The sequence below is a fragment of the Sinohyriopsis cumingii genome, chromosome 6 (assembly GCF_028554795.1).
Source record: "Sinohyriopsis cumingii isolate HCF-2022 chromosome 6, ASM2855479v2, whole genome shotgun sequence".
NCBI lineage: Eukaryota > Metazoa > Mollusca > Bivalvia > Unionida > Unionidae > Sinohyriopsis > Sinohyriopsis cumingii.
The window spans coordinates 84,444,288-84,471,338 of NC_142966.1; the positions used below are offsets into that span (position 1 = coordinate 84,444,288).

At 34.9% G+C, this 27,051-nt stretch overlaps 1 protein-coding gene across 2 annotated transcripts in view; it reads left to right on the forward strand.

Moving 5' to 3' along the window:
- Nucleotides 1-27,051, forward strand: part of LOC149797356 (scavenger receptor cysteine-rich domain-containing protein DMBT1-like) — a 53,138-nt gene continuing 26,087 nt past the window's right edge. For both annotated transcript variants that reach the window (XM_089962115.1, XM_089962116.1), the window contains exons 1-5: nt 1-154; nt 8,353-8,540; nt 16,197-16,341; nt 19,968-20,125; nt 20,882-21,023. In XM_089962115.1, the coding sequence (XP_089818241.1) occupies nt 30-154; nt 8,353-8,540; nt 16,197-16,341; nt 19,968-20,125; nt 20,882-21,023 (758 nt within the window). In that variant the 5' untranslated portion in view covers nt 1-29. The remainder of the gene's footprint in view (nt 155-8,352; nt 8,541-16,196; nt 16,342-19,967; nt 20,126-20,881; nt 21,024-27,051) is intronic.

Sequence of the window (27,051 nt, forward strand, 5' to 3'; positions counted from 1 at the left end):
AGCACGGACCACAAAATTATGTACGTTTAATGGGTGGCCAGGTCGAGAACGAAGGCAGAGTTGAAATTAAAAACAATAATACGTGGCACACACTTTGTGATAGTAGTATGGATAGCATTGATGCAACGGTTATTTGTCGCTCTCTTGGATATTGGTAATCATCTCTGTCTGTCTCGCTGGTTGGCACGCTGTCTCCCTACCTCATTGTATCTCTCTCTGTCTCGCTGGTTGGCACGCTGTCTCCCTACCTCATTGTATCTCTCTCTGTCTCGCTGGTTGGCACGCTGTCTCCCTACCTCATTGTAACTCTCTCTCTCTCTTTAAATTTCGTTCGTGACATTCAAACGAGTTTTGTGCGAGATGTTGAGGAACCTTTGTGGTGCAGACAGCAATTATAGCCATATTGACGATAAGCTCAGCAGTCTTTGCGCTTTAGCCGTACATCCTGTCCTGTACTTTGAAAACATGCCAGATGTGATGTGCCGTCTTAACATAACACATTCCCCTTAACTAGAAGACAACTTGTGTTCTCTTAGTTGAAAAGGAAACTATTAAACACAATAAGCCTCATACATCAGGGGAAATGATAGACCATGAGAATGTAAACGCATTTTGCCTGTACGTATATATACAACTAAATTCATAAATTCGAAAATACACAAACAGATATACATCATCTAAATCGTCTCCCCACAAATATAATTGCAAAAACGCTTACGACAAGTGCCCCAGAAAAAGATTATTTGGATATGTGGCCAAACCGTTTGTTCCTCAAGCAAGAGTTAGACGTGTCCTCAGAAAAAAAAAATCAGTTATCTTCAATTGTACCATACGATTTTGCAATAAAGATATGCCAGTGTCATAAGTTTTCATCTGTAGCGAAATCTTTAGCTTGGATATTGAACAGAGAGAAATGTCTTGCCATCATTTTTCTTTGCTAAGAAGATTAATGATTTATTTTCAAATCTTGTATCAAATAATAAAACTGACTTATTTTATTGTCTTAAGTGAATCTGTAACTGGGACCTTCGAAAAGAGACATCTGCTTATGATGAAAAAAATAATCAGACTGGTCACCTGCAAGTACTGTAACCTGTTAAGAGTGAAAAATCGATCTTAGAAGGCGTAACGTAATTATGAATATTAATGAAATAGTTTTTGATATAAATGCCTCTCTGTATTAATGCTTTTCATTGCAATGATCACAATTATAAAAGTCTTCTGATACGTAAAAACATATTTTCACATAAACATAAAATACTTCAACAGTTTGTAGTGAACTATACTAAATATTGCTAGATAAATATACAATATTAAGACATCTCTTATAGACTGATATATTTCAGTTCAAATTAATAAAATTACTCATATCATTCATACGCCTTTTTTAATAAAACGGATACAATACGTATAAATAATGAACTTTAGAAATAATTGTCACCATTTTTTTAAGGAAAACCTATTAAATACAGATGTATTTCTTCTTTATAAATTTGCGAACAATGAGGATCTGTAAAGGTTCAGTGACTTTGAACCATCCTTTTCCGTTCAACAAATTAGATAATTTGGTTCTATACAGTACAACGTTTTCAATTTTATAATACGTCCTACTTAGCAAGCAATGACATTTGCATTGATAATGTGCATGACCTCTCTATGCAACAGTTAACGTTCATAATTGATATCTGTTAGATAGAGGTGATCTGATTCTTACTGCTGCAGTTTGAATTTCGCATACCCAACACATCTGCCACACTTGATTGACGTCTCCTGTTATCAAAGCTCTGTATCAAGACACGTGTGTAAAATAATCAAGTAGAAGATGTAAAATCATAATGGGTGACTGGAATTCGTGCAGAGATCTGCATGATAACCTATAGGAATGATACAGACAGCATCATGTCATATATGCATGGCATCATGAACAAGTACGGATAGTTCCATGTGGCAAAATCAAATTAATATATCATTTACATAAATGCAAGGATTATTCTTGAGCGGGAGACGACCCAATATATGCAGATAAATAGCTTTAGATGGCAAATATTAAACAACTTATATGGATTATAGGAACTTTGTTTTAAATAGTCGATGTTGGAAATAGTACTTGCTTACTACAGTGGACTTGACGATACCTTTACTAATCCATGATAATTTTAAAGATTACACGTTCACAGCGAAAACTGTGTTTTTTTTTTTTTTTTTGTTCTAGAAGAAAATGATCTATCACTTTGGAAGCGAATTTCATTGACATTAGACGAGTACAAAATCGTGTAACACAAAATTCTTGAGTATGTTAAAACTCGGGGTAACTATTATTCACTACATAAACGCACACCATTACATGTAACTTAATTAAAAACTCGAAGAAATATAGACTTATTTTGATGAAGTCTAAAGGCTATTAAAACATTACATAAATCTAATTTCAACTTTTGGAAACAACGTTATCATGTAAGACGTCTTGCTATTAAAATGAATAGCGATGTATAAGGGAACACATGATGTATTTGAGACAAAAATACATAAAGAACAACAATACAGATGAAAACGAGTCCAATTTGGAAATATATTATCTTTTACCTACCAAAAGATATACCATTCGCCACAACAGACGTTGACGGTGACTTCGTTCTAGTCTGTCTGAAAAAGAGGACAAACCATGCAAACCGATGTGATGGATTCTTTTATTAGAACTTAGAAAGTGGTTGATGTATATATTTTACTAACAATATGCTCTTGACTGATGCAATTCGCTTTCATGCTCAGAGAAATAACGATACACCGGTATGAAAGAGAACATCACATTTTATTCAACATGTGACTGGCAAACGGACAAGATACGTTCTTAACCACAAATGAGTTCAACGATAATCAGCTGTTTTCAGTGAAGACAGGTGCTATTTTTTCCTCATAGGGGTGGGGGTGGGGCGAGTGGCCGAGTGGTCTAAAGCGCTCGTCTTTACAGATAACTGCTATATCATTTCTGTCTGCGTGGGTTAGAGTATCGGGTTCGTCTAGTGATGGTATGCGAGTGAGATTGCCAGTAGCTTCTCGCGGGTTGGTGGTTCTTTCAGGGGTTTCCCGGGTTCTTCCTCCACCATTGATACTGGCCGCCATGTATAACCTATCATATGATGAAAAGGCTTTAAACCCTACAAAAACAACTAACTACACAACCGAAAATCTTGTTGCATTCAGGTTTTATCAGATTTAATGAACATACAATATTTTTCCTCATTTGGTCAATCCACAGAATAGTATTTCACGAGGTTGTTTCAAAGAAATTAACGGACGTGAAATATAGTCTATTCGCAGATGAGTAAAGCATAATTTATATTAAGTTATTATTTTAATGCTGCATTGGGCATCACATACGAAATATAATGAATTAATTTCGATTGTTTCGAAAGTGAATACCTAAACAATATGTTGTACAGGATTCTATAAAATGCTGAAATGCTGAAACAACTAAACGCAAAGCGATCACATCCCTTTCTCTACTCGTGCAGGAACAGTATTAAAGCAATCTTTTAACACACCTTGTAAGTTTAAGAGTGAGGTTCGCTAGTGGAATTTGTTCTATGTTTTAATATATGTCACGAAAAAATGCACAATAGCACAAATCATAATTATCGTTTAGTATTTGAAGGCATGTAGGCAAGTAGTACTGTAAGCTTCACCTCGTACGTAATCAACTGTACTGCCCTGATTGCTTTCTCAGTTTATAATTGATAATATTTTGTTCAATCCTTTATATTGTAATACGAACTAGTAGCAATAAATCTTTGCATTTCCTGAAAAAGACCCAGCCATTTAAATTGCACTGCTTAATTATGATATGGAAATATGTTTCGCACTCTCTCTGTATAAATTATTTATCAATTCATTATTATACTACCTTTCACCTTCGTAACAAACAACTCTTTATATGTATGTATGTATGTATGTATGTGTGTGTGTGTGTATGTCTGTCTGTCTGTCTGTCTGTCTGTATGTATGTATCGCTGCGTGGATGCATGCATGTGTGTATGTATCTACATATATCGATGTATGTTTGGTATTTGTAATGTAATTAATGCTGCTAGAACTCTACTTGATACACCAATGTGTTGAACCGAAATTTAACTACGAACGGTATTTTCAGAACGTATGTTATTATCGAACGATCATATAGTTACCACGCTATTTATTGTGATGAAGTATTTCGTCTTACAAAAATCTCGGAGATTTAAAATGAATTTGTAAGGAACATATACGGAAATCATTGTAAATATAATATGACTTTGACATTTACTTGATGATTGGATGCATGATATAAATCATTAAGTTTATGTGGCCTTGGTTGACGTTTGAATACCCTGAGTAAACGCATACATATATAGAGCATTGTTCAGGTTGTTCAAATCCTAAGTCAGCGAACAATGTTCTGTCAATGTTTCATTCAAGTAGTCAAATCAGATTTGTGTAAATCTTATATTTTTCTATGATGTTCTTCTGTAATTTGTTGTATATAATTTACTTGTATGATCCTATATAGTGAAAACAACTTGAACGTAATGTTGCTTTCTCTAAATTCTAGACTGTTAGTTATTACTCCCCGCACGATTAACTGCACGGAGCAATATGGGGAATGGTCTGTACGCCGTGCTGTAAATGTGGAGCTGGTGTTGGTGTCACATACCAAATATTCCCGGGCTGTGGAGTGATCAGTAAACAATGAAAAATCAAGTGCATACAAGCTAAGGCAAGAAAATAGTTGGCAGAGGTTTCGTGATTGCTGTTGACACGGACACACATCAAGCGCTGCCCAACCGAAGTATGTATGGTGATTTATAACAGGATGCCGTTTCTAGAGCGAATAACGAGCAGAGAAACATAGAGAAATATAAACCAGGAGCAATACGCAAGCATGCTGGAAGCAGTACTGGCGGCCAAAGCCAGGAAGTCAACCCCACCAAAACTACCACGAGGGCTACAACTAGTATTGTAAGCTTCTTCTCGTTCTTAAAGCACAGAGAGTTATTAAAGTTGACCCCCATGCTAGGCTTAACAGTCAAGGCATGATGAATGAATATAATCCACCAGGCAGTGGTCATTAATCGCAGTTCCCTCTGGTTGGCGGCAGATGGGCAGAGCCAACGTTTCCAAAAGGATCATTACAAACGTGTGCCCACCGGTCGCCACCTTAGAGAAGACTCAACCACCTACATTGGTACAGTGTCACACAATGCATGGGGCTCCTAAACAAGGATATAAGCAACCATAACGCAACTCGACGAAGCTGCTTATGAAAGCAGTTACTCAAAAGTCTTAACATGGTGCAACGGACTGCCACATCTTCAGCAAACACTGCTACATCGTAGATGTAAATCCTGCGCCATATTCTGCATTGTTATGACGTCCAAATGATTTATTAGCATCGCCTTTGGAAAACTGGCTGTCATTGTATCAATAGAAGCCTTCCGCATCGTAAACGACTACACTCAATACATTAGTCAAATAACAATAACGTGTACTCTGTATTACTGTGGGACTGTTTTGGTGAGGAGCAAACCTTACCCTCTCTATCATACATACCAATGTTTTCTATAGTACTTCAGCAGCACGTACACTTGTACATCAGGATATGGGAATGTTTAGAAATGGTTTACAGTTCGGCTGCATACACGTAGGAGACTGCCACGACCGCTACACTGAAACGGATTTGCTACTGCAGGCTGATGTGTTCGAGGCCTTGCGTGTCATATCGATGGTGAACAATGGCTTTGTCCCATCCTACAACAACATTTCTCTGCATATCGCGATATCCCGCTGGAGAAGCTCACGGATATCGAACAACGCCGTCCTATTTATCTACGGAGGGTACTGCGGCATCATGTCGATGAGCAGCCTCCGGCACGTAAAGGCGAACAACCAGCTTTGCACTACTGTTCTATCACTTACTGTGTTGCCAGCATCCCCTATGGATGATTGATAGTGCATAAACGTAGTGTTTTGTAATTGTGTTTAGAGCGCTTTTCACTCATAGTCTACGTAACATTGATTGTTGCATACATGCGTATTTTATATTAGAAATGATACCTGCTCTAGCTTTATATGTATGGACTTGTATGGCTCCGAAAAGCTCTGAGATGCTATGGAATATACTTGGAATCCAAATGTATTAGGAAACGTACATTTCCCTGCGTGGAGAGAACTAAAATTCCTTGTAGTTATTACATTAACTAAAGTCGCCATTCTTTTGGCAGTTTTAACAAAATGTATTATTTCGATTCCTCTGGTATTTCTTTTGTTTGCCAGATCCCTTTTCTTAGCTGGACTAACATGAATGTAGATGTGTTGATGACTGGTTTCTTCAAGGACTATATTTTTAGCTAGTGGAATTGTTGTTCGTTTGATAGATGTCGTTGGTTGAGAAGTTCGTGAAAATGATATACACATCTTCTCCCTTAATCATGCTATATTGCATTGAATTTCCCTTGTATGTTCTTGATTGGTATCTCTCCTATATTCCTTTTCCTATAATATGTATTGTTTGCTCAAATAAGTCTTTCGTATTTCCTTGCTCAGCTGTATTTTCTGCCTTTACTGCTAAATTGTTCGTAAATTGCCGTGTGCTTATCCTGCAAGTGTCAGTTGTCGTTTTCTGCGTCAGCATATTTTGTTTATGCTCTCGCATAAGTTGTTCTTGTACGGCTATTGCTCAGCACTTAATTGTTTCTTTTACGTAAATGTATTTGTTTCAGAGTCGTTAGACTAATCCATGGTTTTGTTTAGCTCTATTGTTGCGGACGGATTCCGCGCACGTTTCTGTCCACACCAATGCATTATCTGATGTCTTTGTTACCATTCTAGAGCAATTCCTTTTTTCAAAGTTTATCTACTCAGGCATTTGTCACTGTCGCAAGATATATAATATATGTTGAGGTTTGGACCGAGTCAAGGAAATCCCAGTCAAGGGTTACATTATGTGTTTCCCTGCGAGGCAAGCCTCGTGGGGATTCGTATAATGTAACCTCGCGACTGTGATTTCCTTGTATCGGTCCAAACCCCAACGTAGATTATTTTCTCAATCAGTATTTTCCTTTACATAAAAGAACTCTTCACTAGTATAATATAGTTCACGTGCAAATGTTTACATGCGACTCATTAATACAAATTTGTTAATGAGGGGTGTGGTGTGAACGTTGCATCGGAAGTATACAGTTTATATGCGTGAAAAAACAACAACATTAAACGTGGCATAATAATGAGGTATTATCATATTTAATATATAGATGTTACATAAAATTTACATTAAATAATTAATATTTAGTACAAGAAAGTGCTTCATTTTTATTAATTCCAATTATGACAAGTTTTGTTGTAAAAAATGAAACGATACCGGTTATTTTGCTTTTCTGTAGTTATACTTAGTACAAGCTGTAACAAAGAGTAATTGTAAGCGGACTCGATGATTTTGACAGTTGTGCTTTTTGAATGTCTAGACATGTCCGATGCATATACTTTCACACGCGTGCATAAAAGCCTAAACTGTCGAATTTGTTTAATATCATACCTAGTCAGTAATTGTCAATTTATGCGCTATGTATGCGCCACAGACCCAATGTAAAGTAATTTGGCAACTGATACGTTAAGGTAAAGTAATAGTAGAGAATTTAACATATACATAGGCTTAACAAGCTTGTCGGTGTCGAAGTATCAATGTTCATATAAAGACAAAATAAAACCTTTTACGCAAACGTTAATAGATGGGCAATATTTATAATATGGAAGACGTAAAACCTCTCGAAATGAATGTACGAGGCAGCAAACTACATTAAGATACAAAGACCAAAATCTGCGATAAAAACAAACTACATCTCTTTATTAGAAGCAATGCCATTCGTGACCTAAGTGTTTAGCGCTTCCGCCTCGGATGTAGCAGAATACGGGTTAGAACTTCGGCCCGCCGAGTCATACCAAAGATTTATAAAAATGGTACTAACAGCTGCCTCGCTTGGCGCTCAGCATTGAGAGGTTAGTGTTAGAACTGGTCGGTCTCTTGTCAGAATAAGGTGACTTGGTGGAACACGGCGCGCCAGTTTGGGACATCTAGACATCACTATAAACATCCACACTGCAGACATAGTATCGATATAACGCACGTTTTAAAGCTACATTCAAAATCCAAATCATATACACACACTTGTTAGTATTACGTATGACTTTGTTCAGTCAATCATTTCAAATTATTTGCATAATGACCAAGGATTATACTTCAGATACATTATGTAGCTATTCAATATGAAGCGAAATAGTTTCGTACAAATTATGATCGTCAATATATAATGTAGTTGTTGTCAGCAGGTTTTCGTCATCGACAATCTATAGCAACGCGTGGTTTGGACAAGGATCGGTGCCTTCTCTGCTTATATATCCCTACTGCAACAGCAATGAACCTTCTATACTAGATTGTTGGTCAGGCCCATTTTCGGAACAGAATACGTGTTCACATTCAGATGATGCTGGTGTAGGATGTACTCCTGAAGGTATTGGTAAGTCGCTATTCGATACATTTTATAAATTAATTCCAGTAGGTAACCACTATGTATAGGTATTTCAACCATACTGCCTTTAACAACCTATGGGGTATGGAAATAGCTTCTTACTTTTGAGTATGTCCTTTATAATAGTTGTTATGAATATGTGAAACTGAGTGCCTGATACTTAAAACTCAATGAAGTATATTTGTATAACCATTCCATAGAGGAGAATCAGAACTTTAAAAAAGTACATTTTCATATATTTGATTCTCGCGTCTGCACTATAGTAAAAGTAGGTAGTTGTGAATTCAAACAATTGCAATACTTTTATAATTTGACATGTTATTAACACTTCGGAGCCATTATGTAATCTCGTTTCACTCGGTACAAAATGAAGCAGAACGATTGACGTTAAATACGAAAAAGATAATGAAGACCTGCCTACCTTTAAATATTTGCGTAATAAGGTCGGATCTATTGGTAGGTTTTTGCACTATTGTTTTATTATATTGGACTGCAAAATATGTGACTTTATCGTTTTTAACTAAGTTTTCAAGATATGTAAGATCAGCAATCGCATTACTTACTAAAGTGGATAATGCAAAATTTCCTCCTTTAAACGCCTATGTATCAGGTTTTCTATAAAGTGGTTTCCTACATACTGGAAGTTATATGAAAATGTTGAGGAATCTGGCTTATATGCGATACTACTGTATTCTATGTTTGAAAAATGCAAAAGAAATACAGTACCAATGATCCTCATTTTGAATTTTTGGATCACTTATTAAAGTATTGTATTTTACTAGAAAAATGAAAATAAAGACTGTGTCATTTTGATGAAAATAACAATTGTTATGCATGAGCGCTCAATAACATAACGTTTCGAAGAATGTTATAATAAAATGAAAAGACATAATGGACGTTTATTTCCAAAATTTTACAAAGTTAAATTAATACAATGTTAATCACCTTATTTTCTAATTGAAAAGAATTGAAAACAAGAACTTTATTAAAAACAACAAAATTATTTATTTATGTTTCAAACGAAAATTTAAGATCTACATTATTGTGGATTAAGTCCCAAATACTTCTAAAAGTTTCACAAGTCCAGAATATATAATAGTCGAAGAGAGTCCCAGTTTTAAATATGCATATGTGTCAGTATTGTTGGTTAGCATGATATATCAGGAGCCTTGGTGCATCATATTAATACACTACATGATGCTTTTGGATTCAAACTACTCTCAAAAGAGTGATTTAGTTCAAAAAGTCATGAGCAGACTGTAATTCCAATTAATACATTTTAAATAAAGGATATTCTCAAACTATATCTACACAAGTAAAAGCCGCTTTAAATACATCCCAACTTGACCTATGTCCAAATTGGATTTTGCGATGAACCTACATCATCAAAATGGCAATTTAAACATAACTGTAAAAACGTTAACTTGCAAAACCTTCTAAAGCTGTAATCAAGGCTCTCCAATATCAGCACAAGACTTGTTTATAACGCACAGGTAGTAAAAAGCACAGATAAGCACTAGAACCCTAATTGAATGGACAAAAATTCAGCGCCAAAAATACAACTTAAGCATAATATAGACTAAATGTATTTTCGGTCATTACGTCATTAATTTCTGAGACTGAGTCATGTATTACGTTTACCATCCTTAGCATCCCTGGTCCACATGATGATGTAATTTGTAAAATTCGCATTTCAATGCTACATGTGTACTGCTATGTATCATTTGCTTTGTTTAAGCTCCAATACAAAACATCTAATGTACTACATGCCGTTTATTGTTTGCACTGTCTCAAATAAATGAAATATTTATGACCTTTTCCTTCTGTTTATCAAAACTTATAAGAAAATATTATACTTTGCATTTTCTAGTTTCAGTCGAAGTAGACTATACTTAATACTATGGCTCAAAGTTGTTCCCTATTTAGCCAATATAATCAAATGATGTATTCATTGTATTGTTGCCACTGGTTTCTAAATAACCGGATGTTGCGCCAATCCCACTCACCAGTGCACTATCAATATTTCTACAATTACCTAATACACGAGTGTCACCACCACCTATAGAAACAGTGAGAGAGTGGGGGTAGAGAAGTTGTTTGTTTAAGATGTTACACAATAAAATAATATTATATAAAATTTGTTTGACTTGAGCAAATTAAGTATGTAATATAAACGATCGGAGGCCAAAATTTGGATCTGTTTCAAGGTGTTTAGGCTAATGTATTGCAGAACCATGATTGATTCTAAAAGACAGAGAAATTCTCAATCAATAAATGCATCTAGGTCCACCTAATATTATTTCGATACGTATTCAGGAATAAATGTCGCCTTATCCTTATTAGTATCACCATTACATTTATGTAAGCCCTTAAGTGATAACCTCATTTAGCCACAAAGAACAGTATTGCAACACCCCCATAATGATTCCTTTGAGCTAATATATCAATCAAATCAAACACCAATCCACTATTTCTTGCACTTCCTAAACTTATAAGAAAGAATTTATGTTAGAGCGTCATATATATATTTTTCCACTTTTGTAAATCATCACTTGACTCAAAACGAAATGATACACAATACATATCTGATTTTCGCACAGAATAGAGAACCCTATTTGATAACGTTGTAAGCTTCTAAAAGCACATCTTTATCTAATCCAATCTTACTTGTTACTTTGATAGAGGCTATGAGGTTTACATATTGCATATGATATGCGGTTCATTGTGAATTTAAATCCACGAGACCCTCATCATCTGGTTTTATTTAGTTTTATGTGCTCTATATTAGTGAAGTATGTGCATATCCCAGATCAGCACTAGCTTTGTCTCAAATCAGTACTGGCTTTGTCTCAAATCAGCACTGGCTTTGTCTCAAATCAGCACGGGTTTTGTGAAATGAAAGGCTTATTCATTACGCGGGGTCTTTGGTACCGTATATTAAAATATTCATTGGATCCTAACCTGTTTTTAATTGAAACATTTACATTTGACGGCTATCATTGGTTCCTTAAATAAACATACAAGTGTGGCAAGGAAGAATCACCCCATGAGACTGGATATTGTTCAGTTCGTACGGTGCGAATATAGAGCGTGTTTTAGTTTATTGGGTATTCTTTTGTGATGTATAGAGCTCCTTGTAATATGACATTTCGGGACACACACATGCTTTGGATTGTGCTAATGATGATCATTGGCTGCAATATTTGTTGGTGGCAAATATTTGGTAAACTATTCAAAATAGTTCACAACATTTACTAACTTGTCATTTATTTTCAAAACAGGACGCTGTCAATGTGCAAAATCACGATATTCCCATCATTTAACTTTTAATGCTACCAGTTCTCTCATAGTTCGAACACAATGTTATTGGATCTATTCTACTTCATTGCAACATTGCGAAATTAAAGAGATGTATGTGGCTGATCGTCACCATTGTTCATATTAAAAACTGTAGAAGAAAAGGTCTGACTAAAACATAATTTAAAAGGTCAGAAAGAGATACAAAGTGTCTGATGGTGCTCCTGATAGGTCAAATTACCGTCTCCTTATTTTAGCCAATATTATGGAGATGCGAAAAGGATTGAACAAATTTATTTGTATCTGGCGATGACAAAATCACTGGGCCAGATTATGCACAGCTTATACAGTCTATCATAAATAATGATTTGTATATAAGATGGATAAATGAACTGAAGAAAGATAATTACTTCCTTTCGAAAGATGCAAAAGAAAAAGAAAAATTTCTGGTGGAGAGAAAGGTTATAGAAGAAAATGCATGATGAACCGTTAATATTATGTACTGGATGATACATTCAAAGTAGATTATGACTAAATATAGAGATCATGACTATGGGAAGTAATGTGTCTTTTTCACAAAAAAGCTATACGATGCTATATACAACAGAAGTTAAAGAAATCCAACAATTCACCTAACGTTTGGCTTATTTCTTCATCCTAGAATTAACACATAATGAATTAAAACATCATGACAAAGTCTGGCAAGTCGTCCAAAAAATGACACAGATAAAGACTGGAGATAAATTGGGAGGTAAAAATATAATGCCAAAACAAGAATAATAATTTAAAATTAATGTTATATGCTATAAAATAAGAAAGGAACCATCGCAAAACCTACACAAAGGCCTTTTGTAGTTTTATATTTGTTCGGTCACATCGGTTTGACTGACTGGCACCATTAATTCATTTGACTGAAATAACAATTAATACAGCTGTAAGTGACAATATCAACAATACTATATTTTCCGCCAAAAGGAAAGCAACGTTTTACGCTGCAAGGAATAGCAGTCCGAAGTATGATCATTAGACCGTTTGAGCGGTAATGAAGCAATTTTAAGATTATTGAAGTTAAAATGTGACTATATGTTCTAAGTCCGTTCTTAATACCCTAGATCATTGCATTACCACAGTCCTCAGAAAACAATGATATATCACAAACTTTATTGAAATAACATATACTTTGTACCTTATTAACTAAGGATAAACCAACGATAGAGCTAATCATCCATATAGCCAATGGTTATGTAAATGTTTAACAATAATGTCTTGGTCACAACAAATATAAGAAGTAATGACCAATATTACACACGATTCACAACGAATTGGTTTCTATAATGTGATTCTTAAAATTATACATTCTTAGTATGAGAGAAAAAAGTACTAAGTTCGGCAATGAGAAACGGGGACGGTCGGCCGACAGGGAACACAGATTTCTATGGCCTTAAAACGAAGAGAAGCATACATGTGTAGTCGTTGTACCACGACTTCCACCATTTTAGATTGGCATGAGAGTTTCATTTGGAGATTCTACACTTTCACACTTTAAATTATTTTTTCCGTAGACAGCAGGGTCCTGATAAAAAGGTTATTTGCATAATATAGGGATGTCGTGGTTGAAATATAGTTGTATAAGTGTACGCTTCTTTTTGTCAACTGATAGTTGTAGTGACACGGGGATTCTCCAAAGTTCTTTTTATGAATTTAGCTTTGTTTTAAGTCGTGCTAGTCAGCATGATAGTTATTGGAACCAGATTGGAGCTATTGCTATCATCACTTCACTTGCATTTTAAAGGCATATTTATATCGTATAGTGTTTTCACAAGACGCTTTTCATTATGTCCAGCTTTCGTTCATTGACAATGTTAAGGATGTTACCATCCAAACTGTAGCACATCTTCTATTAGCTATTTTTTATAAACGGATGGCCGAACCGACAGGGTGTTTTTTGTTGCTGTTATGTTTCTGTGTGACTGTACATTTTGTGATTGTTTGTGCTTTTGTAATTTTGTCTTAGTGGTTTTGTTTTAAGGAAACATATCCGATGAAACATATACTTGTTGCCATATAACAATGATACTCATACAACGTTAAAAATGGCTGCCTTAATGTGATCATGCAACCCTATGATTACCTACTTCTCCTGAACAAACATTCATATTTGCATGAGATTTTAACAAACGCACGATAAGAATAATCAATTATTCTAAAGGAAATTGATGTTCACATGACTTCAACATAATACCATAGTGGTCAACTCTATCACTAATGCTCTTGACATTGACATGTCTTTTCATTTATTGCAATATGCAATATGCATTTGTTTATAAATGATGCGGATCTGACCACCAATATATTCACACCGTTATGAAATCGTATGAACACCAGACCTAATTTGGGGGTTAGGTCAATTCTCATTGTTTAAATTTGTGGACATCCGAATGGTTTAAATCCTTTGGTTGCTGCAAATGTAATTAAAAAGGTAATTTTCCCTTCAATGTTTTATGGAAGTGAATTATGGTGTAACATTTCAAAAAGTGACCTCGCTTTATTGGATAAAACTCTGAGGTATTTTGCCAAACATTTACAAGGTTTTCCAATACATACAAGATCAGACATTGCCCTGGGAATGCTAGGATGGACATCAGCGCAGTCCGAAATTGATAGAAGAAAATTGATGTTTTTACACAGATTGTGTTTGATGCCTAACAATGTACATACTAAACGTGTGTTTAACGTTGCGTTATTTCACTTCATTCTGAGCGGATGCATGTCAAGCTGCGGGTTAATTTCAAATTTATATTATACCTCAAAGAAGTTTGACTTGCTCGGGTATCTAACTGATTATTTACATCATTCTGAAATTCCAGATAAACATAATTGGAAAGAAATTGTAAGGTCAAAAATTGTTGGTCTTGAAAATAGCCTCTGGAGAGTTCGTATGTCTAATCAAGCAGATTTTGATAGATTCTCTTCGATACACGAATACTTACGACCTGCCTCAGTGTGGCAGTCGGCTAAAACTAGACAACACACTAAGGTATTTACATATGTAGCTAAACTATGGGCTGCTGTTCCACAAACACAGCTTGATATGTGTATTAGATGTGGGAATGTTTATACAGACTTGATACTTCATTGTTGTGTTAGTTGTCCTTATATGTCGAACTTTCGAAATTCTTTCTGGGATTTCCTTACTGATAAATTTCCCCTGAGCCTGCACATTACGTTATTTAATGCAGAAGATGAGCTGCAACTACAATATCTTTTAGGTAAAAGGTTACCATCAGGAGTAATCGACAAAGAAAACTCCAAGCTATTCGTCCTGTATGCAGCATACTTTGTCATGCAGTGTGCAGCTATCTTCTGTAAATAAGGTACTGAAACTTGCAACTTATGAGTTGACGAACACTTTGTTGATTGATATTGTGTAAGAATTTGTATTCCAATATAGAATATATTTTTTTTTTTTTTTTTTTTTTTTTTTTTTTATATTTATTGATTGTATTCAGATGATTTATTCTTATATCATGTAATCTTCCATGGAAGGAAATAAAGATGATGATGATGAAGGATAATAGTTGTGCAATGCATTTACATGTAGATTGTTGACATAGTTACTAGATCAGGTAAGATAATATTACAAAATTCGGTATTGAATATCTCAAGAGGATCAGTGATGGTTTCGATAATTAGCAACAAAGTGAATACAAAGATTAAATACACAAACGTATCGTGCATTTTTATAGCTTTTTTCTGTCATTCGAAAGTCAATGTCTTTGAGTGACCCTTATTAAATACTGTTACATAATATGAATGATCTATAATCTATGTTTTGTATTAGGTTGTATTCATACTGTCTTGATCTATGATGATTACAGTAGACTGGACATTAATCGGAAAGCAAGTATATGCAGCACGTATGATTATTTTCTAATATTCATTAGCTGAAGGAAGTCAAATGAAGCACGACTTTCAGAGATGGTAGAAATTAAATGATTTAGTATTGCTCTTGAAGCGTATGTCTCATGAAATCCACCATCTTCACTATAACAAATATTTCAGCAAGTTTTAATGCTTTGACTTAAATAAACGTAATATTTGACATGATTAGCAGTTTATAATACTGGCGCACTTTGTTTGACTCTCAAGATATGTATAGTAAATGTTTATTAAAATCACGTGTTTCATATTTAATTTCATGCCGCTATTTCTGACAGTAATAGTTTAAATCAACAAAATCTATTATATATGTCATGCTTATAATTGCCGTTTATCGTAAGTCAAGTGCTTCTTCTAGTTCATTAGTGCCAAAATTCCTGTATTAGGTATGTACTATCATTTTGCCAGGTAGAGACAAAATACGTCTCGCGTACGGTCCAGGCCCATGGAAGGGAAAATTAGAGGTTTTTTATAACTACCAATGGGGTGGAGTCTGTATCACATCATGGACCCAAAGAAATACAGATGTTGTCTGCAGAATGTTGATGTACCAGTAAGTTGATATGATACTTTTGTAATGGTTTTGTTTCTTCCTAATTTTATTTCCAGGATCATCTCTAATGGGGTCTTTGTTCTTTTGTAAAGTTACTTTCTCTTGGATATCAACTTATCTTAGAAGATATTTCTTGAGTATTCATATAGTTAACTTGTTCTCATCTCTCGGTCATTTTTATTTAATTTGCAACAAAGTAACATATAACATAACTAATTAGTTTTAGGTTATTATTAGATTCATTAACATCATAGTTTACCTCGCATACACTTAAGCTCATATTATAATCATGTTAAAAGATGACAATATTGTAATTTATTTATACGATATAAGCAAATACATAATAAGACATGTTCAAGATGTAATAAAGTTATGATATAAACGTTTTCTGTAAAATATTGTATACAAGCCTCGTCATTGGGGAGAAGGAAAATAAAATGTACAACGAAAGTAGTAAAATTTAGATACAATAAAATATATAGCAACAGAATGAATAAAAGAATCCTATACCATAACGTTGAAACCACAGAATATTTCACCTGCAAGAACAAGCATTATAAATGTAACAAATACTGATATGAAGCAGTACACTATATAATAAATGTATATATAATGTTATGTTTGTGTCTCAGTGGACCTCTCTGGTCCTATCTGTCAAAATTAAGCTTTTGCTTTTTAAATTCAGTATGTATGACGTCTCGTGAACTCATGTCTAACAAAGACAGCATATCACAAACAAAAACATAGCGATACCATAAGATGTACCAAGAGATAGGTAAAAATGAATACTAATGTTCATAGAAGGCTCTCCAGATGAAATGGTAGAACTTAATTATATATTTGCACAAAAAGATCAGGTAATTTTCTAAGATATTTATATTGTACAATAAAATGCAAATAAGGCAGACGCCACATTTCTCATAGCTGTTGATATGAAAAAATATGTGTCAATAGTTACAAATCGTCAACTAAAATGGTATGCCGACATAGAAAGTGAAATAATGGACAAAATTAACCATTCAATTACAAGTTGAAGACAAATGGACTTTAAAAGATATTTAATGTTTGTGACCTGGTATTGAACAACCTGCAATTATATTTACGTTTCAAGATATAAAATAATGAAGAGATCTTGTTATTAAGGTTGAGACAAGTACATCAAATTTGAATTATACGAAAGCTGACGTAAATAGCAGATATAGGTAAACCCTTAAAAAGAAAAAGATAAAACAGTTTCTTCAAAATATCTCAAAAATAAAAGTTACAAGGACGTGAAATGTTTACAAAAGCATCATAATTACAATGTATAATGAAGTAACGATCTTTACAGGTTTTGTTATTAAAGCCCCAAAAATTGTTCATCCTGAAGCAAACTTTGTATATACTGTAACATGAGGTGGTTGTATAAGATAGGGTGGAGGTGTTGTTAGGTCGTGCATTGATAACATTAAACAAAATATACAAATATTGTCTTTAATTTGTTTGAGCATTTAGCTAAACAAACAATAACAAGAACAACGAAAAGGAATAGCACCTTCGCCTAGGATTAATGGCTATAGGGCAATCTGGCTTTCAGGGCAGCTATATAAATTGTTTCTTTTCTTTCTTAATTTCGTTATTTTTGCGTTAATATTATTGCTTTTATTTACGACAAGAAGTGATAAAAAGCAACAAAATGAATAAACACATAATTGTTTTGAAAACTGAATTATGCAAGTTCCTACAACTTTAAACGTAATTATAAATGTTTTTGTTTGTCATTTCTTTGTTTTCTTGACGTATGTATGTTAATGTGCGATCGATTTTTGAGTTTAGGCTATGCGATACTGACTGTCACCATTTGATTTGTATTGTATATACATACTTCTTACCCATGCTCTCTTCGTTTAATTTGTAAACTATATTATGTCTAATGCTTACAAACATATTATCAGCTTCTGATATTATAATCATTAGCACATCTGTATTTAGACCGCTCCGGTGGCCTAGTGGTTAGGGCATCAGCCTTGGATGCGGGAGGTCACGGATTCGATCCCCGACCGAGTCATACCAAATACTTACAAAAATGGTACTAAAAGGTACCTCGCTTGGCGCTCAGCCTTAAGAGGTTAGTGTTAGGACTGGTCGGACTGGTTTCAGGATAATGTGACAGAATGGGACATCGTGATACATGTATGCGGCATGATGCCACAGTGCTAGACATTACTATAAACTACTGCACTGCAGACATCGTATCAATGTGACTGAGAAATTGTTAAAGCTACGTTAAAAATCAAAATCACGCAAACATTTCGTTAATTAGATTCGTTTTTATATATAACGTTAATTCATATCACGTCTTTCACAAATTGCTGTTAAAACTCAGAATTCTACATATACACATCACAAAATCACTTGGCAATAATATGAAGCATCATTCTAATTTATTATCACTTGAATCTGAAATGTATAGCTGAAATCTTTATTGAAGTGTCGCAGACCGAATCATATATTTCTTCCACTAAATGTTTATTGTTTTAACATCAGAATTAATATAAAATAAGAAAATCTATGTGTAATATGTTAGACGTCATTCATGCAATATAATTTATTTTATATAATACGATACAACAGTTTAGAATAGCATGTCATCGTTTGTATTTTCAGGTACCTTAAGTGTATTTTATTTCGTTCTTTTTAACACTGCGACTACACCCATAATATGATCAATGCTTTTGTTAATTGCAGTTAATCACATGGGTTACACTCATAAGATTATTGAAGGACGTTCTCTGATGATTACGTATATAAATAAATTTGTTTTTGTTTGCTTTTGTGGGGTCCAATGTCATTGTAAGCACACGAAATGCTATATATGACGGCCTTTATATTTAGCAAATAGTATGCTCAAATAGTAATACAGTTAGAAAGCACTGCCATTTACTAACACATTATTATGACCATGATTCTCCAGAACGTAAGAATTATTTCTGGTACAGTCCGTATTAACATTCTATATAATTTGGACGATGCACACACAATAATGTCACTTAATAATTCATCATTTGCTCTGTGATATTTTCAGACATTTTCATATAACCCTAAACAAATTCTCAAACATAGGAAGTACATATGCATAATGTAACACGTCAAACCTGATTTTAGTTTTATTTATGTGGTTCTTAAATTTTACCAGATAAGAAACTTTGTGCTATATATTGACTCTTGATAAAGCCACTCTTACCTGGGGGGACGGGAGAAGAGAAAGAGATAGATGGGGGGGGGGGCATGGAATGCCTCTGCCTTAACAACGATCTCGTCTTTTATTCTCAATTTAGTTTTGATGCTGTTTGTGTTGTTGAGTGTGGTTGGCGGTAAATAAAGGTCAAGACTCTTGGATATCATAGTAATTGTAGGTCTCATAACCGTTTTAGTTTTGTTTAAAATAAGGCTATTTTCATCTTTCAACTTTCAAACGGGGCGGGAAATCTGGAACAAGAGTTGTGTACATCTAACATGGGTGTGGTGGTAGAGTGATGGTAAATAATGGGTGTAATTTTACGTTTTTCCTCTAACTGCATACACATAATTTAATCATCATGTATATTTATATTTAATTGCAAACTTATACTTTGTTCTTCATGTAGTTCAGCAAAAGCAGCCCACTACGTCTTCAATGGCACAAGTACGAACATACTAATTGGAGATCTTCAGTGTCGTGGTAATGAGACAGATATCGGGCTATGTAAGGCTTTTCTGGACAAAACCAAATGTACTGATGAGGTTGTGGGAATCGATTGCTCGGGTATGATTCATTTAAAAAAAGAAATTGAAGGCACAACATCTGAGGACGTTTCGTCAAATAGATGGATAAACACGAGTGTAGTGTTCGGTTAAATGTAACATTATGGGCATATGCAAATGTGATATTATCTTTATAGGAAATGATCGTATAGTGGGATATTAAAAAGTATCCGTGTCTATTAATTTCAGACTGCTGACAATAGTTTTTTCATTTATTTCCAAATCATTCTGCTAAATGTGAGTCGACTTTGTATACTGGTATTGTTTCAATATGAGACACAGAACGTGTTTACATGCTTCGGGCATGAATTATGTATGGTATTACTGATTATCCAGTCGATTAGTGAACATTACAAATCACTAAAAGAGCTCACATGGTTGTAAATAACTGAAACATAACCACCAAGGATTAAAATAGGCGTCTTATACTAAAACATGGTTTTACATGATATTTCCAAAATATATTGATAGACTCTGCCTCCTGTTTCAGAATCAAAATGAAAATGAAAGTCCTCGATACAGAAGTTTTGTTATATTGGTATGAAGCTGGCTCGACGAGTTAGTGATATATATTGGCTGTTTTATTGTTGTGGATATTAAAATTCAGGTCAGAATTGCGTGTTTTTCAAAAACGCTAATAACAACTGTATAAGAATACTTTTAGAGTGTGGCATGAATATAATGCACATACTTGCCTAAAACATCGTATTCAATATAATTTAGGATCTACTGTGTTTAATGAAATATTTTCTTGTAGATGGAATTCAAGTAAAAGTGACAGGGGGTAACCTGTCCATGGGTTATGCCAAGTTACAAGAAAATGGCAGTTGGAAGCAAATTTGTTCCTCGGGATGGGGCAGTGAAGAGGCTACCGTTTTTTGTAGAACTCTTGGATTCAGGTATGCATATTTATAATTCCAGTATCATCTTTACGTAGCGTAATCAGATTGCATTACATATTTTCATCTCATTACCAATCGAAACAGTGTAATTGTTCTGCATAACAACAGGACATTTATACCAACTTGACCTTTAATCTCAAACGTGCAAAATCAAAATAAATAATTGTTTGGTGGGTATTGATATATACTAAAGCAGTATTATTTTCAAAATATATATCTTGGTCAAGGCTCAAAATTTGTTTCTAAAAGACATCAATATGAGGTAACAATCATATGGCTATTCAGTACAAGCGGCTGGGGAAGGGATGTGCAGTACTGAAGACATTGGCAGGAAGTCCTATATATATGTAGGTTGGCTATCCAGTACAAGCGGCTGCAGAAAGGTTGTGCAGTATAGAAAGCATTGACAGGAAGTCTTATATATGCAGTTTGTCTGAAAGAAATTATGCGCAAGACATATATGGCTTTAGTCTTGAACATATACTGGTTCACACCAAAAACAATTTTCCGATGTAGGAATAAAGTACATAAGGACTGATTACTGCTTGTTCCACATATATTTTTGGGTTCTTGATATGGAAATGTGCAAAGTTTTGCTTTATGTGATAATCATTTCTAGAATAATACAAATGATTAATTTAAATTAAAATAAAACTTTTTTGTATTACATTAAACAAATGCTTTGCCTTAGTTACAAGCATGAGGGTGGCAGTGAGCATAGTGACAGCATTAAAGTACAACTGTTCCGGCGGCCTAGAGGTTAGTACATCCGTCTCGGATGCGGGAGGTCGCGGGTTCGAAGCACTGGCCGACTTGTATAAACGACTAATAAAAACAATGCTTACAGCTACAATGCTAGGTTCTCAGCAGTAAGAGGCTAGATTTTTGACTGGTAGACCTAGTGTCAGGATGATGTGACTGGGCGGGACATCATGCTAAATGTCTGTGGGATCATGCCCGAGTGCTTGACAATTCTAGAACCTGCCATACTACAGACATCGTAGCTATATGATCAAGAAATTGTTCGAGCCAAAATAAAAATCAAAATCGCTCACACTCATTAAAATGCATATTTCAACTTTGCTTAGAAACAGTTGCATGCATGATACCATGTTAACCTTTCTGGATACACCCACTAACACAAGGACCAATGCATATCACAGAAAGTAATTAAAAATTTCGGGTCATTTATCTCAATCTAACTGACATTATCATATATCCTAATTTTCCAGAGATTGAAATATTCCGAGTTCTTTTGTTGTACGTTATCTCTACATCTCCTTATTAGGATCTTTCACTCATGTGTGAATAAAAGCTTCAGCCGTGTTTGGGGTTGTTGTAGCTGTACGTGTTCTTTGTTTCTTCAAGTTTGTGTTTTGCTTTAAAATACAGATTGTTATTATCCTCTTGCTGTTTATGAAGAGTAGGGATATTGCGATAAGACAAGTATTATGTGATAATTTCATCGAACGTTTCTCAAATTGTCAAAGATCAGCACATAAAGCATGAGTCAAAAAAGTCCAACCCTTCTAAACTTGGTCTATACTTGTTAATATTGATATTGATCCTCAGGCTAGGATATTGCTAAAGGAGATTTCTCATGTATTTAAAAGCCCAGTTATATAAGTATTAGAAGTTGATGTCGTTATGTTGTAGAGGTTATGGTGTTGTGTAGTTGAATTCATAATTTTTTTAGATTAAAGAAGCAGCAGAGAGGGTGAACAGATCACTTTTAGGAGCAGTCCATTTGTGAAAATAACCCTTCCTATGAAAAAGGTATACAAGCGTCAATACCACTAAAGCGAGGACCCAAAATGGGTTACATTAGTCTTGTTATTTTTTGTTTTGATGCCAGCATGTCTTATTTGTATGTGTCCTCGTTTAAGTGCTTTGTCGTCATTCTCTCTGTGTGTGTACAAAAGTGGAATGTCTCTCAAACGAAAATTGTATCGAGACCTTTGCGATATAAATGTATCGTGATAAATCCATGAGGAATTGCTTGCGCTTTTGCGAAGAAGTTTATAAACTTGATCATATTCATATCCTCTGAGCAGCAAGTATGGTGGATGTTTCTTAGTGTGTGGTTAAGAAGACCGTTAAAGACTACCAGAAGATTGCAGTTATCTCTGATCACGTTATGTATTTGCAATATATCGCTCAGTAACATATATACTGTGCTTTTGTGTCTTCCTCGGGAAAATATCCGAGCGGGATTTGATTGTTTATGAAGAATCACATCATCGTATTCTACGACTGATACCCACGTTAAGGCCATATACCAAAGGCGAATTGTTAATGTCGGTGATACAATCAATAATATCTTTAGCGTCCTCGTCCAGCGACTTTGCATTGTTCAAGAAATTCAACCGTGTTGGCCTCCAAGAAGTTTCCTCCTGAGCAAAGTGAGGGGCAGAATGGTAAAACAATTACTGAGTAATCGTTCAATAATATTAGCATCGTTATAGTATTTCAACTCAATCTTTGTCATCTCGCCATGACCAGATTCAGTGCGATACAGATCGCCCTTAGGCCCCACAAACATATCATAATAATCATATTTGGAATTTTGAAACAAACACACGGATACAGGGTCGCTCTTATTTATAGTTTTGATATAATCGAACATATCACCGAATATATCACCGTCATAAACGTTAACAGTTTGTGTTCGAGAAAATAACATTACTTCTAACATCAACGATTTCTATCGAATCTCCTTTAGATTTATATTTTGATTCTTACAAAACCTCGCAGGTTAGTGTTTTACCCTTGCTGAAAATTTTAATTTATTTTCCTACTATGATCGTAGCTCTATTTTAGCGGACGCGTTCAGCTTACTCATTCATTTATTTTGCGTATCAGATCTGTTAGACCGTTCCGCCGTAATGCGTTTCTAAGATGTTTGGGGATTCTTTCGGCTACACAATTCAAATTAGTAACTTTCATCCGTCGAAGGTCATGAGAGCTAGTCTTATCAGGCATCCTATATATCGCATAAACACAGTGTATGCTCGCTCATAATATCGTTGTCGATACTCGTCAGTATTTCTGGTTTGAAGTTTATACATAAGGTAACAACACCCCAATGATGTGTGATTCCTGAACATAGTCACATTTGTCACGGAAAATCCAGGTTATGTCGTCTGTATCTATCGCTCCTGATACAGTAAATGGTAGAGAAACAATGCATTTTATAATATAAAGGTATCTTTGTTCTTCTAGGTAATTAATGAATATCCTTGCTAGCTGGTCATTCATTGTAGCATTAATATGGGGGCTATCGTCTTGCCTAACTCGGAATGTTACCCAGATATAAGCGCGCCATCGTTGCAAAATTATCTTGTGGCTTCACGGATACGATTGATTAGAGTCTGATTTATCGAATCAGGATCAACGGGAGCTCGCATCGGCAAGCTATGTTTTATTTTCTCAAGATAGAATCTAGCTTGTGAAGGCTTTATTGCAAATACGCTTGTAAACACCTGCAGGCTATAATTAAGGCAAATATATATTTAAATTAAACTTCAACTTTAACCTGCTGATTGTGCGACGAGAAAGTCAAGGACCAAAGTCGTGTTTGAAATGCAACATCGGGTTCAAGGGGAAAAAGACTTGTGCTTAACGTGTTTAGGTAGAAAACGGCATTACGATAAAAAGGTGACTGCGTTTACTCTCGAATAAAAAATGCTGGAGATTATCTCGCTCGATTTCTGGGCAGCTGGGTAGTCGGCGGCGGATAGTGGTTTAATAATAAAATTATAATTTAGACCAAAACTATATACTATATAAATGGAACATGGAAATAACGTTGATGAATTTGTACGGCAGCCCATCATCAAGAATTATGAGGCGTTGCGTGCTGATGCAATTAGAAACTGTCGACTAAAAGAACCAGTTAGCTATGTTATAATGCTGGTTATCTAATGTTCAGTGCTGGGAAAACGTCATAACAATCGCACATTTTCTTATGAATATTGTAATGGTCTATTTGAAGATGATTTTGTGATTGATCAAACCACCGAAAACTTGATAATTATTTGAATAATCTTCAGGCTGTAACACAGTCATAATTCTGCAGGGGGAAATACTGGCAAAAATAATAAGCATCCAAGACCAGTTAAACCTGTAAATACAAGCACAGGCGAATAAATAATATTTATATCAACGAATGAGGTTGGAGACTATTTTAATATTTGCCTTCGTTCGGTAAAAAGTGTCGCAGATAATATACCCAACTCAGCATTTTCAAAGAAATACAAAACAAAAAGTAAAATAATATTTCAGCATAACACTCCCGGTCGGAGTGGGTGAAGAGAGATACATCCAAACAAAGCTTTCTTGAAATTAAACAGTAGCCTCGTTTACAATGTCTGACGGCTGCGGATTTGTTTTTGATGTGGTTCATGTATTCTTAAAAAAACATTATCATTGTCCCCCAGACATAGTCAGCGACAAAGTCAAATAATGTCTTTCAGTCTCACAAAGGTCTCACGGACTCTGATTGCTGCTTTGATATTTTACTCAAAATTTACTGTAGCACTGGTAAATATAAATATGAGAACGAAAGCGCTGTATATATACAGCCATAAACGATACATAAACCATCATTAGCATTGGTAAATATATGAGAACGATAACACTGTAAGTGAGAGTTTCGTAACATAGTCAGGGACAAGAGGTAAACTAATGAAAAAGTACAAAACCTTAAGGGTACAATGCCCAAATTCATGAAGCAGTAGCGTCGACAAATATATGAAAATAATAGCGCTTCATGCCACAACCACAAAGGGCATATTATCATGAACCATCAATAGGCCCGATGAATGTAAATATATGATAAACAGGAGCACTGTGAGAGACCTCGGAGTAAATCTCAGAGTGTACAATACAACAAACCATGACCATAAAACAGTAACATCAGTAAAGATAAATCTATGAGAATGGTAGCTATGTACGTGAGTCACCTGACATAATCAGGAATTGTAAACACTAGAATAATGACTATTAAGCAGTAGCATCGCTAAATATAAATATATGAGAACGGTTGCACTATAAATGAGAAATAGCGACACACCGGTCTTATTGTGTAGTCTTTGTTTTAATTTCAAACAAATATGTATCGTATATAGAATCTGGAAAATGTTAACGAGATTACTTTTGTGATTAAAAAATTATAGAAGATGGTAAACAACTTCCTGAATAACTCGATCCTGAAATAATCGCTAAATATTTTGAAATATTACAAAACAAGCTCTGAAGTAAGATTAACGTTAGCAGCCAAATGCAGGTTTATTAAATTACTTCAACAGGCAAAGACACAATTGCGAGCTTGTATATGTGATGATAAACACATTAATCAATTCCTTCCACTCACGACAGCTCCGGTGGCCAAGTAGTTAGAGAGTCCGCCTTGTATGCGGGAGGTCGTGGGTTCAAACCCCGGCCGAGTCATACGAATGACTTACATAAATGGTAATAACATTTTTCTGGCTTGGCGTTCAGAATTAAGAGCTAAGTGTTTGGACTGATCAGCCGGGTGTCAGAATAATGTGAGTGGCTCGGACATCATGCTATATGTCTGCGACATGGTGCCCCATTGCTAGACATCACTAAAAACCATCACACTGCAGACGTCGTAGCGATATGACTGAAACATTGTTAAGGATACGTTAAACATCCAAATCACACACACACACACACACACACACACACACACACACACACACACACACTCCACTAGCACAGACGATAGGCAAAAAATATATCACATCTTTCTAAATAACACTGGACAACAAATTTTTACAAAAGTCATGTTACTGAAATAAAATTAGTCAATTCTTATCAATTTTTATGTGCTGAACACGAATATGACAGTCAAATTGCAAAATTGGCTCTAGTTTTTTTGTAATCTGCAAGAAATTAATGTTTACATAACGAAATGCATTCCAATAGTAAAAGGTCAACTGTAATAGCCTACCTATAAAAAATCAAGTCATTGACTACATCTTAGATTTCTTCGCCTGTC